Genomic DNA, 17,849 nt, shown 5'->3' on the forward strand with positions numbered 1-17,849 from the left:
AAACATAGTTGATTTATGCAAATGACTTTTACACAAAGAAACAAAGTATGGGTTGATTATTCATTTGAAAAATGATTCACAGAAGAACTTGTTTAAATAGTAAGTATGCCAGAATACCTAAAACAGTTCTATTTTCCAGACAAGTCAATTTATAATTAACTTTTCAGAAATATACTCCAGTTTAAGTTATTTACATGAATATCAAGATTCAAAAGGTCCTACTCGGTCTTTGTCCTGATATGGTGACAAGGGTAGCAGGGGAAATGAATGAATTAAATACAATGGCTGAAACTGACATAGAAATGTGTGTTTAGAATGGTCTGAGCCACACTCACATGACTATACTAATAACCATCAACCTACAAAATTCATCCTTAAGAATATAGTAGGAGTACCAAAAAGTGGAGTCAATGCTGAAAGGTGACCCCATACGAGAAGGAAATACAGAAAAAAAGAAACCCAGATATCTTCATTTATCTTTGTTTCTAAGAAAAACTCTTAAGATGTTGAAGGCTGTCTTAGGGTTTCTACTGCTATGAACATAGCAACTCTTATACAGGAAAACATTTAATTGGTGCTGGCTTACAGTTTCAGAGGTTTAGTACATTTTCATTTTGGCAGGGAAAATGGCAGCAGCAGGTAGGCACGGTGCTGGAGAAGGAGCTGAGGGTTCTACATCTTGATCCTCAGGCAGCAGGGAGTGAATTGTAACACTGGGTATGGCTTGAGAATATATGAATCCTCAAAGTCTGCCTCCAGTGACACACTTCCTCCAACAAGGCCACACCTCCTAATAGTACCACTCCTATGGACCAAGCATTCAAGAATACGAGTCTATAAGGGCAATAACTACTCAAACCACCACATTCCACTCTCTGACCTCCATAGGCTTGTAGCCATAACATCATGCAAAATGCATTTAGTTCAATTCCAAAAGTCCCCACAATCTTTCAGACTCAACAATGTTTAAAAGTCCAAAGTTTAAAACCTCTTCTGAGATTCATGCAATGTCTTAACTGTAATCCCCCTATAAAATCAAAATCAAAAAAACAGATCACATACTTCCAACATAAAATGGCACAGGATATACATTACCATTCCAAATGGAGGAAAGGGAGAAGAATAAGGAAATACTGGGCCAAAGCAAGATCTAAAACTGGATGAGAAAACTCCAAGTTCTGCATCTCCACGTCTGATATCAAAACGTTCTTCAGATCTCCAACTCCTCTAAGCTTTGTTGAATGCAACACACTCCTTTCTCCACTCCGTTAGCAACTCTCCTTGGCAGGTATCCCATGACTCTGGCATCTCCAACATCTTGGGGTTTCCAAGGCAAGCAAGTAAGGCTTCAACTTCAAAGCTTCACACAATGGTCTCTCTACACCTCCATGCAGGGACACTCCTGACACATACATGGCCTCAGTGGCTTTTCTTAGTCACAGAGGGAGATTCCATAACCCGTTTCTTCTATCCTTGACTCCAAAGCCAGAACCACATGGTCAAAGCTGCTAAGTTCTGTTGCTTGCTGAGGCTAAAACATGGCTCCCTTGTTCAATTACATCCTCACCAGCTTTCTGTTTTCCATGGTTTCCTTTACTCCCTAAGCTTGGCTGTCCTGGAACTTGCTCTGTAGACCAGACTGGCCTTGAACTCAGAGATCTGAATGTTTTTGTCTCCTATGTGCAGGAGTTAAAGGCATGTACCACCACACATGGGCCTCAGCTATTAAAATTCCTTTTCACAGATGGAAACTTAGCTGGGTGAGGGGTCTTGTCCTGAGTTCTTAATCTCCTTGAACACAGGACTTAGCTCCATTCCACATCCTGGTGCCCATTTCTTCCTCAAATTGTACATTATGTATTTTTCCTTTCTCAGCTTGCTCCTTTTCATTATAGATCTTCTTAAGAGTAACCACTAATAACCACACGATAGTCTATACTAGGCTGTTTTGAGATTTCCTTTGCCAATACAATTAATCCAAAATTCTTCACTTTAACCTCAGGCAGACTGTTAGAGCAAGAGCAAAAAGCAGTCACATTCTTCACCAAAACATCACAAGAATGATCTCTATGCAACATACTTTCATTCTTCTCCTCTGAAACCTTTTCAGCCAGGCCCCCAGAGTTCAAATCACCCTCAGCACCACTGTCTTCCATGCTCCTACTAAGTATGGCTCATTAAGCAGTGCTTAAAGCATTAACTGCTTTCCTAATCCAAAGTCCCAAAAACATGGTCAGGCCTATCACAGCAATAACCCAGTCCCTGGTACCAAGTTCTGCATTAGTTAGGGTTTCTATTGCTATCTAGAGATACTATGTCCACGCCTAGTCCAACAAGGCCATAACTCCTAATAGGGCCATTTCCTACGAGCCAAGAGTTCAAACACATTGAGTTTATGGGGTCCTATATACTCAAACCACCACAAAGGTTATGCCTAGAAAAACAACCCAAATTTGATGATGTAAAAATGAAGTATTTTGGACCAACTAGCTAAAGAGAGACAAGAAGGATCCTGAAGATCCCAAATCACCACTCCTGGCTTCTTCCTGTTCTTTTCAGAGTGTCATCCTAAGAACAATTCCACAATCCCTGCATCTCCAATGTAGACCAAAAAGCTAGCAATATGAATGATAGGGAAAAGCAGCCTTACAATAACAAAGAGGTGAAGTTGACAAAAAATTATGACAAGGACATAGCTGCTGCAAGCATAGATGATGAGGACAAGGATTCAGCAAAAACCTTGGCTACCGTGGCCTGAAAACCATGATGACAATAACAAAGAGAATGACAAGAAGAAAGAGCTGAGGAAGTAATTACTAAGAAATAAAGCTGAATTTCCTGTTTCCACATTCGCCTACAGGTGTGGTGATATTTTATTTGTACTGAAATGTTATTTTAATTTTATGTTAATAAATAAAGTTGCCCTGGGGTCAGAGCTATTAGAGCCATAGTAAGAGCGTGGTGGTTAGAAGAGCTAGGTAGATTTCTGTGTGTTCAGGGATACAGCCAGTATTGGAGACATACGCCTTTAAGACCTGGAGGGCGGTACTTACAGGCAGTGATGAGGCAGTCATGTGGTTGGGTTTACAACCAATGAGAAGGCAGAACAGAAAGATTATTTAAACAGGGACACAGGAAGTACCTCCCTCTCTCGGGGAAGCTAGGAGCACTGCAGGAGGTAAGATTTTATCTCTGAGCTCTGACCTCTCGGCTTTTCTCTTTTACCTTGGCTCTGTGTTTCTTATTTTAATAATACGATTGGTTACATCTACATCTGGCGCCCAACGTGACAAGAATCCATTAAAAACTGCTTGGGGCCAGCTCCCTAGCCGGAGCAGCCGGCTCCCTAGCCCTGGCCCAGGTCTGGGCTCAGGCTGGACTGTGAGCTGCTTGCTTAAAGCCAGTGCTACAAACAGCTCAGGCCTGCCCTGCTAAACAGGGCCCCTGGCTGTAAAGCCAAGCCTTGACTCGGCTCAAGAGGGAACAAGGGGCTGGCTTTAAGCTTTAGCCGGCTACCCCTTCGCTTTCACTTTCACTTTCACTTTCGCTTTCGCTTTTGCTTTCTCTCTGTCTCTCTGTTTCTCTCTCTCTCTCTCTCTCTCTCTCTCTCTCTCTCTCTCTCTCTCTCTCTCTCTCTCTCTCTGGATTTACACCTAGGACTCTAGGTGGCTGTTTTGAAATTCGCTCGGATTTCTACTGTTCTACGCAGATTTGGTAAGTCATAAAGGAAACTATTTAAAAGACAAATTTTTTTCCACATTTAAAAAAATGGGTTTCCTGTGTACATTGGAAGAAAATTGGGTTTTGTTTGAAATTTTAGGCAGTCTGACAATGGAACAACTATATGAAAAGATTAGTATTATGGGAATTATGCAGTTAATCACCATGCTTATTCTCATTTTACTATTTAAAAAGATAGTCGATTTAAGTGCCAGGATAACAGCTTTAGAAAAACCTGTTAATTTTAACAGTGAAGTTGGTTCAAGTTTGGATCATAAGGTTACAGAAAGAAAGCCTGTTTTCACACAGTCATCCTTAATTTATCCTGTGACCGTACAGCAGATGCCTGATCAAATGACTACACAAAATATCTGGGCTCCAATTGAACTGATGGATTTTAAAAGGTTTAAGGAGGCAATAGTATCTTATGGCATGCATTCCCCATATGTAAAGCAAATGTTAAACTCTTGGTCAACATATAATAGGATTATACCACAGGACTGGCGGGACCTTGCACAAGCTGTTCTGGAACCCAGCCAGAGAATTCAATTTCTAACGTGGTTTAAGGATGAAGCTAGAAATGTAGAAACACAATGGAGGAATAAAGGAATACAAGTTTGTCAGGATCAGCTTATTGGAGAAGGCCAATATGCTTCAATACAAACACAATGTTTATATGATGTTCAAACCGTAATTTTATGTCGAATGGCAGCCTTGAATGCATGGGACAGAGTTGATGAACCAGGAAAAAAACCTGAGTCATTCACAAAGGTTATGCAAGGCCCAAAAGAATCTTTCACAGATTTTTTAGAAAGACTGGCTTCAGCAGTAAACAGAATGGTCTCAGGATCAGAAGCTAGTAAGGCAATAATTGAAGCTTTGGCATTTGAGAATGCGAATGCAGCATGCAAAAGAATAATCAGGCCGTTAAGGGCAAGATCTGCACCTTTGGAAGATTGGATTAGAGAAACAATTAATGTTGAGGTTGATGAGCATGATACGTGGGTAGGAGAAGTAATTTCAAAAGGTTTGAGGAGTGTTAGATGTTTTGGGTGTGGAAAGCAAGGACATTTTAAAAGGGACTGTAAACAGGTCATTCCTAGAAGCAATGTTTCTTCAAGGAACAATGGCAACAGAATGCCCCTTCCTTCTGGAGTATGCAGAAGGTGTGGTAAGGGAAAACACTGGACCAACGAATGTAGATCAACAAAGGACAGACAGGGTAATCCTTTGCCTCAGTTTTCGGGAAACTCCCGGAGGGGCCTCATGCAGGCCCCCATAGCAAAACCAGTTCAAACCTTTCCTGCAGCTGTAGAGGAAATCCCTGCTCTGAGCGATTAAATAACCAAATGACTGTTGGAATAAATCATGCTGGTCAGGATGATGAAAAAGAGAGAATAGAAAATTCAGGAGAAAACATAAAGAAAATTTTTTGGCAAACTTCTATTAATGAACAGAGACCAAAATTAACGATAAAAATAAATGGTGTTTTGTTGTCTGGTCTGGTAGACACAGGTGCGGACATTACCATAATTGCACCAGAATTTTGGCATCCAGCTTGGCCTCTTCAAGAGGTAAACGTTCAACTGTTAGGAATTGGGACATTATCTGGAGTGAAACAGAGTGCAAGATGGCTGGAATGTATAGGTCCAGAAGGACAGAGAGGAAAATTAAAACCATATGTCGCTAACATAGCTATGAACCTGTGGGGTCGAGACTTGTTGCAACAATGGAATACTCAGATTAAAATCCCTCCAATCTCAGAAACAAATCATAAACTAGCACATGTTTCTGAGAGAAATATTAGAAGGCATTATTTTGAATGGTCACCAGCCATCCATATTATACAAGAACAGGGCACAACAACTGATAATCTTCCAAAAATACCAACAGCTCTACCTTTAAAATGGTTAACAGACAAGCCTGTATGGGTTCAGCAATGGCCTTTAACAACAGAGAAACTCCAGGCTTTAGAAGAGCTGGTAGAAGAACAGCTAAATGCTCAGCATATTGAACAGTCAACCAGCCCTTGGAATTCTCCTGTATTTGTTATTAAAAAGAAATCTGGTAAATGGAGAATGGTAACAGACCTTAGAGCAATTAACAAAGTAATTCAGCCGATGGGCTCTCTACAATCTGGAATTCCTTTGCCTACTCTGTTACCAAAAGGATGGCCTCTCATAGTTATTGATTTAAAAGACTGTTTCTTTTCAATACCCTTACAAGAAAAGGACAAAGAAAGATTTGCTTTCACAGTGCCTACTTATAATAATTCTCAACCGGTTAAAAGATTTCAATGGAGGGTCCTCCCACAGGGAATGTTAAATAGCCCAACTCTGTGTCAATATTTTGTACAACAGCCATTGGAAGTGATACGTAAAAAATTTCCTAAATCTATAATTTATCATTATATGGATGATATTTTACTAGCTGACTCAAATGCAGATACTTTAGAAAGAATGTTTGAAGAAGTAAAGAAAATTTTGCCTTGCTGGGGATTACAAATTGCTCCTGAAAAAATACAAAGAGGAGATTCTATTAATTATTTAGGATATAAAATAGAGCTACAAAAAATTAGACCCCAAAAGGTGCAAATTCGGAGAGATAGATTACAGACTCTTAATGACTTTCAAAGATTATTTGGAGATATTTCTCATCTACGAACTATTGTTGGGGTAAAAAATGATGAACTGACTAATTTGTTCAAAACCTTAGAAGGTGACAAGGACTTAAATAGTCCAAGAGAATTATCACCTGAAGCTGAGAAAGAATTGGCCTTGGTAGAAAAGAAAGTACATGAAGGGCACGTGGATCGTATTGATCCAAAGCTGGATTGCATTTTGGTTATTTTACCTTCTAGGCATTCCCCTACTGGAATATTAATGCAGAGGGAAGATATTATATTGGAATGGATATTTTTACCAAATAAACCAAATAAAAAATTAAAAACTTATGGGGAAAAAATCTCTGACTTGATTTGGAAAGGAAAATTGAGACTTCGTCAATTAGCAGGCATAGACCCAGCAGAAATTGTCGTACCTTTAACTAAGGAGGACATTGAAAAATTATGGACAGAAAGTGAACCTTGGCAAAGAGCTTGCAGTAATTTTTTGGGAGAAATTAACAGCAAATATCCCAAAAGCAACAGAATTGATTTTATAAAGAGAGCTGATTGGATCTTGCCTCGAATTGTACGGCAAAAACCCATATCTGGAGTTCGTACATTTTATACAGATGCCAACAAAGAAGGAAAGGCAGGTTACAAATCAGAAAATTTAAGTAAAGTGGTTCAAAGTCCGTATAATTCAGTTCAAAAATCAGAATTGTATGCTATTCTGTTGGTATTAATGGATTTTTCAGAACCTCTCAACATAGTAACTGACTCTCAGTATGCTGAAAGAGTGGTATTACATATTGAGACTGCAGAATTTATCCCTGATGCTTCAGAATTAACTTCACTATTTATTCAATTACAAGATACAATCAGGAAAAGGAGTCATCCTTTATATATAACTCACATCCGATCTCATACTGGTCTGCCAGGCCCTCTAGCACAAGGCAATGATGAGATTGATAAATTATTGATAGGAAATGTGCTGGAGGCCTCAGACTTTCATAAAAAACATCACGTCAATAGTAAAGGTTTAAAAAAAGATTTTTCCATAACCTGGCAACAAGCCAAAGAAATAGTAAAGAAATGTCCTACTTGTTCCTTCTATAATCAAACGCCATTACCAGCAGGATGTAACCCAAAGGGTACTCAGAGGAATGAAATCTGGCAGATGGATGTGTTTCACTTTGCAGAATTTGGAAAACTGAAATATGTACACCACACTATCGATACTTATTCAGGATTTCAATGGGCAACTGCTCTGAGTTCTGAAAAAGCTGATTCTGTAATCACTCATTTGCTAGAAGTTATGGCCATCATGGGTATACCTGCACAAATCAAAACTGACAATGCTCCATCATATGTCTCTGTTAAAATGAAACAGTTTTTTGATTATTACAAAATAAAGCATATTACAGGTATACCACATAATCCTACAGGTCAAGCAGTTATAGAAAGATCAAACAGAACTCTAAAGGATATGCTAAATAAACAGAAAGGAGTAACAAAAACCCCCAGAAATAGACTGCATAATGCTCTATTAACTTTGAATTTTCTGAATGCCAATGAGAAAGGAACAACAGCTGCAGAGAGACATTGGGTAATAGAAAAAACTACAGAATTAAATCAGCCTATATACTTTAAGGATGTGCTGACCTCAGAATGGAAACCAGGGTATGTATTACGTTGGGGACGAGGTTTTGCTTTTGTTTCTATAGGAGAAGATAAGCTGTGGGTACCATCAAAATTGATAAAGGTTCGATTTGAACAAGAGAAACCTCTTAATTAGAGGAGGTGATAGTTCATCAACCAGCATGAACATCCAATTTAAACTAACTTGTACCTGTAACACATGTCTTTTCATTTAATCAGATAATAACTTGCCAAAAAGGAACATCCCCAAAATTAGTCTTGGGGGAAGGTTTTTGTTTTTGTCTTTTAGGAGAATGAAGGTTAAGGAATCTGAAGGACACAAGACAAATGAGACAACTGAAGAAAAGGGACAAATCATCTATCCCAGGAAACAGAGTATATGGGAGTATATGGTATATGGGTATATATTATCTAAAAAATTTTATGTCTTCTTAAATGTTTGTTTCTGCTTTTCTCTAAAGATTTAACACTATTGGTTTTCTAATAGTCCCAGTTCAATTAAAATTTAAAGCTGACTTTGGAGTTGGAGAATGGCTCTCTCCTTCTTTAAACTCAAGCATGTTGTTAAAATGAAAATACAAACTCCCTGTATCATGCCAGAATAAAAGAGCCATTTTCTGCTATGGGACAGGACAAAAGCCAAATTAATTAAGGGACTATTCTATTACTAATCTCAACTCTTTGATTCTATTCTGATTCTTTAAACTTTTCTTAAAGTATAAATTTTATATCAAAATTTACAAGATTAATATATATATACATTTTAAACTTTGTTAAGATATGAATGGTCATATAGAGTACTAACTAATTCTAGAAAAAAGGCTTCAGTTAGCTGCATATATATGTCTTTGTGTTCGAGTCTCTTATCAGTTTTCTGCAGGAAATCACGGCCAGGCCTAACATCAACTGAAATCTCCAGGAAGAAGATGGGGCCCCACAACAACAACAACAACAACAATTCCACGTGGACAATAATAATATCACTGAACTGACAAACATCATCTACAGATCAGCTTTGAACTACAAGGTGCTCAGAGCAATTTTGAGATGACTAGTTGAGATGATCCAGTCTCAAAGACTACTTAAATAAGGACTTGAGATAAACCCTGAACTTTGACAATACACATGGACTGGATAATAATGAAGGATATAGTTACCTTTCCTAGAATTTGACAATTAACCTAAATTTTTCTTTCAGGATAAAGATAACTTCGCCCATACCCAGCAGGAAGCAATTTTAAGAATATGACACCCACATTGCCAAAGAAGTGGTGTGGGGCGGGTGTTTTTTTTGGTTCTTTTAATGGGTTTTGGGTCTGGGATAATTTTCATTAATTAGGGGGGTAGGTTACAAGTTGTCAAGGGTTAGGAAAAAGGCTAAGCAAAGGAGATTAGATTTAAGGTTCTTGTTTTTTTAAAAAAAAAAAAAAAAGAAAAAAAGAAAGAAAGAAAAGAAAAGAAAAAGACAATTACTAGTTTTAAATACTTTACATTATTACCAACTATTAGGATATAAAGAAATGAAAGTTAGTAGTTAGACATTACAATAGAAATTGTAGTCATATTAGATATGTTTTAAAAATTGAGCAGATGTATTTTAGACAGGTCATCTTCAAACCCTTCAGAGATCTACAGAATATGGCATTTAAAATGTTTTAATAACTTAGAAATTTTTCTTTTTTGAGACATGTCGGCTCCTGGCAGTACTAATCTACTTCAGAGAAAATATGGGCATTGAAGAAACTGCATATGGAGTTAATTTTCATTGTGGCAAAAGTTAGCCACTGGACAACAAAGTATCCTCAAATCAACAGGACAAAATGGACAGACAGAACACGAAACAAAGGACTACTGATTCCTGCCAAAACAAGTGTGGTTATGGCTTTATCAGAAGGCATCTTCTGAGGCCAGGACAATATGGCACCATCCCTGAAGTCGCCTTCACAATCTGGAAAAGGTACAGTGTCCTTTTCTTTGAAGGCAGCTGAACAGGCAGTGGGCCGATGGCTTCTGTTGTGCAATGGAACAGCAACTGAAAGCTCACGCCTCTCAATAGTAGACTGGCATTTAATAGAGGGATGTGGAGAAGAAGGGGATGCTGAGATGAAGCCATATATACACAGCCAAGAAGAATGGACAGCTGAATTCAAAAACCATCAACAATTTCCAGAATTTAAAATCCTGAATCATGACATGACCCTAGTGGAATTCAGGTGTTTCTGGTACATGGACTGCTCTCACCCAGTGTGAGGTTGAACTGTTGACCTTGTGTACAACCTACTTCACAAATGAGTCTGTCAGATACCATAAGCCTATAGGCTGAAGATGATGCCCCAACACTGTGGAGAAACCTCAGGTGACTGTCCAGGCAGCTGGCTGTTTCTGTCAACTCACAAAATTTTTGGAAGTTGCTTTTGTGCACTTCCTGTTTTTATTTTTGTTAGCTAATATTATTTCCTTCTTGGGTCTCTGAGGGAGTTGAAGATTAGTTAGTTATAGTTGAAGATTAATTAGGATAGAAAGTGAATTAGATACATTTTGAACTTACTAAAATAGGATAGATAAGGGAATTATTTTCTCTGATTTGTCAAATACAAATGGACTAGACATCGTTTAGGTATTTGTTACTTGTATATATTGTATATAGTTATTGTACTTTTGTATATAGTTTTTCTTTTGTTAGTTATAACCTTTTGCCTTTTTTCTTTTTATTAAAATAGAAAAGGGGAAATGTGGTGATATTTTATTTGTACTGAAATGTTATTTTAATTTTATGTTAATAAATAAAGTTGCCCTGGGGTCAGAGCTATTAGAGCCATAGTAAGAGCGTGGTGGTTAGAAGAGCTAGGTAGATTTCTGTGTGTTCAGGGATACAGCCAGTATTGGAGACATACGCCTTTAAGACCTGGAGGGCGGTACTTACAGGCAGTGATGAGGCAGTCATGTGGTTGGGTTTACAACCAATGAGAAGGCAGAACAGAAAGATTATTTAAACAGGGACACAGGAAGTACCTCTCTCTCTCGGGGAAGCTAGGAGCACTGCAGGAGGTAAGATTTTATCTCTGAGCTCTGACCTCTCGGCTTTTCTCTTTTACCTTGGCTCTGTGTTTCTTATTTTAATAATACGATTGGTTACATCTACATACAGGGTAAACCTTTTGATAGTGTTTCTGCTGACCTTAACTACATAATAAAAATATGATCACATTGCAGTTTCTAGAAGTACTCTAGAAACCAGCAATTTGCATAAAATGTGCCAGATGTTATGAGCACCCAGAACTACACTCAAAGATGCACATCTTTCCAAACATTTCATAGTAAGTAGTTCTGGCTTTGGGTAGCTTTCTCTTACCCTTTCAAAGGCACTGAAAGACTAGCACAAAACCACTTTAAAACAGCAGTAACCACTGTTACTGCCTACAAGTTCTGAAGTTTCCAATGAAGTGCCTGTGTCCTCAACTAAAGCAGTGTTAATTGTTGCTGCTGGCTAGAAGTTCTGAAGTTATCGATTGCATGTGTGTATCTGCAGCTTATCTAATGAGTAAGTACAACAACAAACTCTCTAGGCTGTGCTTTACACGAGTCACTAAACAAGATGTCTCTTAGAGAGTTCTCAGCTCAAATTATGCTGTCTAAAGCTACGAAAGTAGCTGTGTCTGGAAATATGTGTTAGCTATACCATCTACCACCATTCTGAGTTTGGTATACAAAGGCAGTTTACAAAACATACACATTTTTTATCATGTGGGATAGTTTTTAAGTAAACTATAGACCTGTTCATGGACAGCAAAGTTCTGAAATGACTAGCATTTTTAAAACCAATTCAAATAAAGCATAAACACTTCAGTATTTTAGAACTTAAAAAAGCAAAGCATACCTTTTCCTTTAGACATGCCTCAATTACAGTGATTTAGGAGTAAAGAAGAGCAAAAACTTGTAAACAAGGAAAATATGATTCCCCCCTTGGGAAATAAACTAATTAAATCTGCACAAGGGGAGAATAAGCTGATGTCTCTCAGGCCCAGAAGGTTGAGTTAATCAGCTTAATCTATTAACAGACATAACAATAATGTCAAGCAAAAGTGGGTAACATTAAAATACAGGATTGAGAGAAAATATTAGTATGAGTCCATAACTATCTAGAAAAACAAACGAGCAATGCAGCTGCAGGACCCTTTGCTACTGCAGATGCAGTGAAACCTGAAGAAAACATTCTTCTGCCCGCCCCACTTCTCCTCATTTTAATGTAATGTTCACTAGGCAACCATGTAAACATGAATCCAGTCTCCCAGGAAGATTAAGAGAGGTCCACAACCCCTCCTTTGCAAGTTTAAAGTTTAAAAGAAATCCTGAAAAATCAAAAAATACTTTTAGATCTGGCAGTCAATTCTGACAGAGGAACTTTGAGTTTGCAACAATTTGTCCCTGTCATTAGGTAACATTTCACCCTTCTGGGGTCTTTGATGGAGTTGAAAACTAAATAGCCACAGCTAAAGTTTTACTTAGTTATAATAAAAGGTAAATTGGATATAAAACTTTAGAGTCACAAAGATAAGATAAAAATAGAATATTTTCTCTAAATTTACCAAATACAAATGGAGTGGATATTGTAACTGTTATTCTTACTTAGTAACTATTTTGTTGTATATAATTTTACTATGTTCAAGTTAAAACCTTCCTTTTAATTAGACAAAAAGGAGGAATTGTGGAATATTCCTTTATACTGTCTTGGGGAATATTATTTTAAGGTGTTACTTTTATTTATGTTGCATTTGTTTAACTCTGTGAAGGTGTGTTAATTATGCCTGTCTAAAACACCTGATGGTCTAATAAAGCACTGAATGGCCAATAGCAAGGCAGGAAAAAGGATAGGTGGGGCTGGCCGGCAGAAAGAATATATTGAAGGAGAAATCTGGGAGGAGAAAAGATCAAGGAGTGAGAGAGGAAGGAGAAGGACATCAGGGTCCAGCCACCCAGCTACACAACCAGCAACAGAGTAAGACACAAAGAAAGGTATACAAAAATAGACAAAAGCCCAAAGGCAAAAGACAGATGGGTTAATATAAAATTAAGAAAAGCTGGCAAGAAACAAACCAAGCTAAGGTTAGGCATTTATAATTAAGAATAAGCCTCTGTGTTTGATTTATGTGGGAGCTGGGTGGCAGACCCCCCCAAAGAGCCAAAGAGTAAAAAAAAAAAAAAATAAACAATACTATGTAAATATATGTCACTATGGTTGGTTTAATAAAGAAGCTGACTGGCCAATAGCTTGACAAGATAAGGTTAGGGGGAAAACCAAAGAGAGAATTCTGGGAAGAAGGGCAGCATCAGAGGAGTTGCAAGCAGATGCAGAGAGAAGCAAGACGGACATGCTATACTGAGCAGGGTACCAAGCCATGTGCCAAAGAATAGATAAATATATCGCCGGGCGGTGGTGGCACACGCCTTTAATCCCAGCACTCAGGAGGCAGAGCCAGGTGGATCTCTGTGAGTTTGAGGCCAGCCTGGTCTACAAAGCGAGTTCCAGGAAAGGTGCAAAGCTACACAGAGAAACCCTGTCTCGAAAAACCAGAAGAAAAAAAAGAAAGAATAGATAAATATAAGTGGGTTAATTTAAGTTGTAAGAGTTAGCTAGTAACAAGCCTGAGCTATTGGCTAAGCATTTATAATTAATAATAAGCCACTATGTGGTTATTTGGGAGCAGCTTACAGGACAGAAACTTCTGCCAACAGGTCTTCAAATTAGGTGAGGCATGAAATTATTAAAAATAGCAAAATTCCATCAACTCTAATTATACTAAATTAAATTTTAAATATATATAACATGCAACTTAGACATTTATTTTTACTTTATGATCCATTTAAAAGTCACAAATAAAAAATTATACCTCAGATGAGTTAAAAAGGTTATGTGAACTCTTGATAGTGAAAATACTAGGTAGGTTTAAACTTCTGCTGATTCATCAACTACAGGATTTCTGCCTCCTCACCCCCCACACACACACATAACACAGAACACTTTCTTTAATCCAAAAAATATGTAAAACTATTAGACCAATGGAAAAGATGAGCCATTTCTTCCCTACAAAAGCTTTTCAACTAATGCATTCAGAAGAATATTGGGAACAGAAAATTAGCACTGGAACACAACCACAGCATATAGTCATGAGTGCTGAACTAGGCAAAGTTTAAGGAGAAACAGGACACTTGTGTAGCCTCAGATTCTTGGCCCAAAATATTTTAATTTCAAAAGGAAAAATATTGACATTTTGTAGTATATAAAGACATTTCTTTAACTCACAGATTGGAATTCCAAGACCATGGCACTAGCAACTATTTGGCACTGGTGGAAGTCTTTTGACTGCATCGTGGTGGGAGTGTATGTAAGAGGGAGGATCATACATCACATGGCTAGGCAGGAAGTAAGAAAGATTCAGGGATGAAGTATAGGGGTGTGCGTGTGAGTGTGTGTGTGTGTGTGTGTGTGTGTGTGTGTGTGTGTGTGTGTGTGTGTGCGTGTAACTGGAAACTGAACTCAGGGATTGGCACATACTAGGTAAGTACTCTATCACTGAACTACACCCCAGCCTCTTGTGGTCTTATTTTGAGATGAGGTCTTGCTAAATTACATGGGCTAGCCTTAAGCTTTCAACCCTCTTGCCCTTGGCCCTGGGGTAGATAGGATTACACGCACTCATTACCACACTGAGCTCAAGCTGCTGTTTTCTTTGGTTTTATTATTTTTATATATAATAACCAGCTCCAACAGGAATTTCCGAGATTCCTGAAACTACCTCAATTTCTCCCATCGGTGATGCCCAATGCTCCAGTGTGAGCTTATGGCCTCCAGTGTGAGCTTATGGCCTCAAACTGGAGTCTCACCTCTTAAAGTTTCCACTCACTCTCAATATGCCACATTGGGGATCAGACTGTCAGCACATTATGAATATCTCTCATCGATAAACTTTCCCTAAACCACAGCATTGACTTAACTGTAAAAACATCTGGCACATATCACCTTAATCAAACTCCCATCACATTAACCACGGCATATACCCTTTACATAATGTGTTGAATAATACATAATAATAAACTGTCATAATGTGTGACAGTTTACCTCATAATAATCTTTCAAGAATGCACAACATTAACCTAACCATGAGTAAAGATCAAATACACCCAAATAGAATCCTCTAAGCAACAGAAAAGTTCTTTTCAAAAAACATGTCAAAATAAGGAATGGACGGCTGTCAACAAGCTCCAGGAGATTAAAGAGGGGGAAAAATGCCTAAATTAAGAGTGGAATCCAGTCCTGGTCCTGAAACAGAGTAGAGATATTCTTGAAAAGAGTGGTACAGTGTGAATAAGCCCTGTAGTTAAGAGTTACCCAGCAATATTAGTTTCTACGTTTTGATCAATGTTCTAGTTATATGTTGTCACAAAGGGAAGCAAGGTGGTAGATTTTTTGTGAACTCTACACTGTCTTTCCATCTCTTCTGTAACTCTAAATTACTTTAAAATATTTTTTTAAAACAGTGAAACTACTGTCATCAAGCCTCCTGTGAGGACCAACACATTTACCCAGTTATCTTGCATCCTTTCCTTCAGCTTTCTGCCAACTTATTCTAAGTTCTACCCTTTCCTTCATTCCAAGTTCTTAAACTTTAGGACTTCTCAAAGTAGACTCATTTCTTCTCAACACAGTCTTCCTGTCAGCGTCAAAGTAACTCAACAGAGGGGACTCTACAAATACCTTAACATATTATACCTTCAATGTTATTAACAATATACAAAGTACTTTTTAAACACACTAGCTTTAGCAGGGCATGGTGGTGCGTGCTTTTAATCCCACCACTCAGGAGGCAGAAGCAGGGGGATCTCTGAGTTCAGGGCCAGCCTGGTCAGCAGAAAAAGTTCCAGGCACATCAGGGCTACACAGAGAAACCCTGTCTCAAACAAATGAAACAAACCAAAATAATAAATAAACTAGCTTTGAAATGTTTATTTTAAATACTGCTATTTTACAGATAAGACTGTAAGACTAGAAAAATTAACTAGATGTGACATTTAGTAAATGTTGAGGTCTGAATTTAAATCTAGTTTTTCTGACTCGAAAACCAATTATATATTTAAAGAAAGAGCTTTACATTTAAAAAGATTAAACCTCCCCAGCTCAAGGCAACCAAATTACATCTAATAAACCAAGACTTTTTTTTTTTTTTTTTTTTTTGGTTTTTCGAGACAGGGTTTCTCTTTGTAGCTTTGCACCTTTCCTGGGACTCACTTGGTAGCCCAAATAAACCAAGACTTTTAAGAAAGTTCTAAATTTCTCTCTTGATTCTGCAATCAGGAATTATAGGATTCAATGAAAATGTTACCCTAGCATAATCTTTATGTTGTTTTAATGGTAAACATCACTCATCTCTTCAGCCACTATCAGTATGAAAACTTTCTCCTGTTTTACTATAGCCGTGTCTTTAAAATACCTAGAAGCACTCTGTTCCCCAATTCCTTTCACCTCCTGATATTTACAAGGCGGTAAGGAATACTGCAATACTCGCATCTTTTCCCCCCTTCATTCTTAAAAAAGATTCCAAGCTAGGAGGTGGTGGTGCATGCTCTTAATCCCATCACTCACTCGCAGAAGCAGATGGATCTCTTGTGAGTTCGAGCCCAGCCTGGTCTACAGAGCAAGTTCCAGGACAGGCTCCAAAGCTACACAGAGAAACCCTGTCTCCAATAAAAGATTATTAGGGCCGCAGAGATGGCTCAGTAGATGGCGCCTGCTGCCAAGCCACACAGCCTGAGTTTTGATCCCCAGGACCCATGTGGTGAAAGGAGAGAACAGACTCCCTTGGGTTATCATCTGATCTCATGTCCCTCCCCCATACACACAAATAAATATGTAATTAAAAAGAAAATAAATAAGAAAAAAAAGCGAAAAGTCAAACAACTAAATCCAAATGTGTGCATCTCCTTAAGAATAATCCAACAGCGCAATGTTTAGTTACCAGGACTTGAGAGACTAAAGAAAATAACTTCCAGCAAGGCTTGGTAGTGCACGCTATTAATCCCAGCTCTCCAGAGGCAAAGGCAAGCAGAACTCCAGAGGCAGACGCAAGCAGATCTCTGTGAGTTCGAGTCTAGGCTGATCTACAAAGAGAGTTCAAGGACAGCTAGAGTTGTTAACACAGAGAAGCCCTATCTTCGGGGGGGTGGGGGTATCTCTGGAAGCTAAGTAATGGCATAGTGTTAATTACACGGACTGTCACGTACAAGGGCAACCAAAAGGGCAAAAGCCGGCGAACTTGGAGTACTTAACAGTGCGCGACGTAGTAAGTTCTGAGACACCCCACCCTCATCTCTCCAACACCTAACAACTTCAGACTCTCCCAAAGTTGATCTGATCACCGGGAAAACTTTATGTGCTTTAGCGGAGAGACTGTGGGAGAAGCTGAGAGGGCTCACGACGACACTTTGGTGAAGCGTTGCTTGACCAGCTTTAAGCTATTTAATTCAAACGCCGTTTGGCCGTGCATGGACACTGGGGAGCAGCTGGGAAGGCGGCCTCTGAACCGAATACCACTGAGAAACCCCAAAAGCCTGGGATGAGGGGGCGGGGAGGGGGCATCACTTGCCTCCCATTCCTGCAAGAAACGCTGGGCCTCGCCAGAACCAACAGCCTTATGCCTCCTAAATTCGTCCTTCACGTACTGGTCGCCCAGAGCTTTGAGGTCCGGGGGCAGAGCCCGGTGGAGCTGCAAGATACGCTTATATAAACCTCGGACTCGCGAAACATGCCGCGCCGGCATTGCGCCGCGCGCGCTGGACCTGCCGCGCCTGCGCAGGAGGTCAGCGCGCCTCC

At 38.9% G+C, this 17,849-nt stretch overlaps 1 protein-coding gene across 1 annotated transcript in view; it reads right to left on the reverse strand.

Annotated features, from left to right (window-relative positions):
* Sdhaf3 (succinate dehydrogenase complex assembly factor 3) overlaps positions 1-17,849 on the reverse strand; it is a 52,194-nt gene extending 34,345 nt beyond the window's left edge. The window contains exon 1 of the mRNA XM_006986888.4: positions 17,623-17,849. Coding sequence (XP_006986950.1) covers positions 17,623-17,796 — 174 coding nt within the window. The 5' untranslated portion in view covers positions 17,797-17,849. The remainder of the gene's footprint in view (positions 1-17,622) is intronic.

Source organism: Peromyscus maniculatus, chromosome 3, assembly GCF_049852395.1.
Source record: "Peromyscus maniculatus bairdii isolate BWxNUB_F1_BW_parent chromosome 3, HU_Pman_BW_mat_3.1, whole genome shotgun sequence".
Lineage (NCBI taxonomy): Eukaryota > Metazoa > Chordata > Mammalia > Rodentia > Cricetidae > Peromyscus > Peromyscus maniculatus.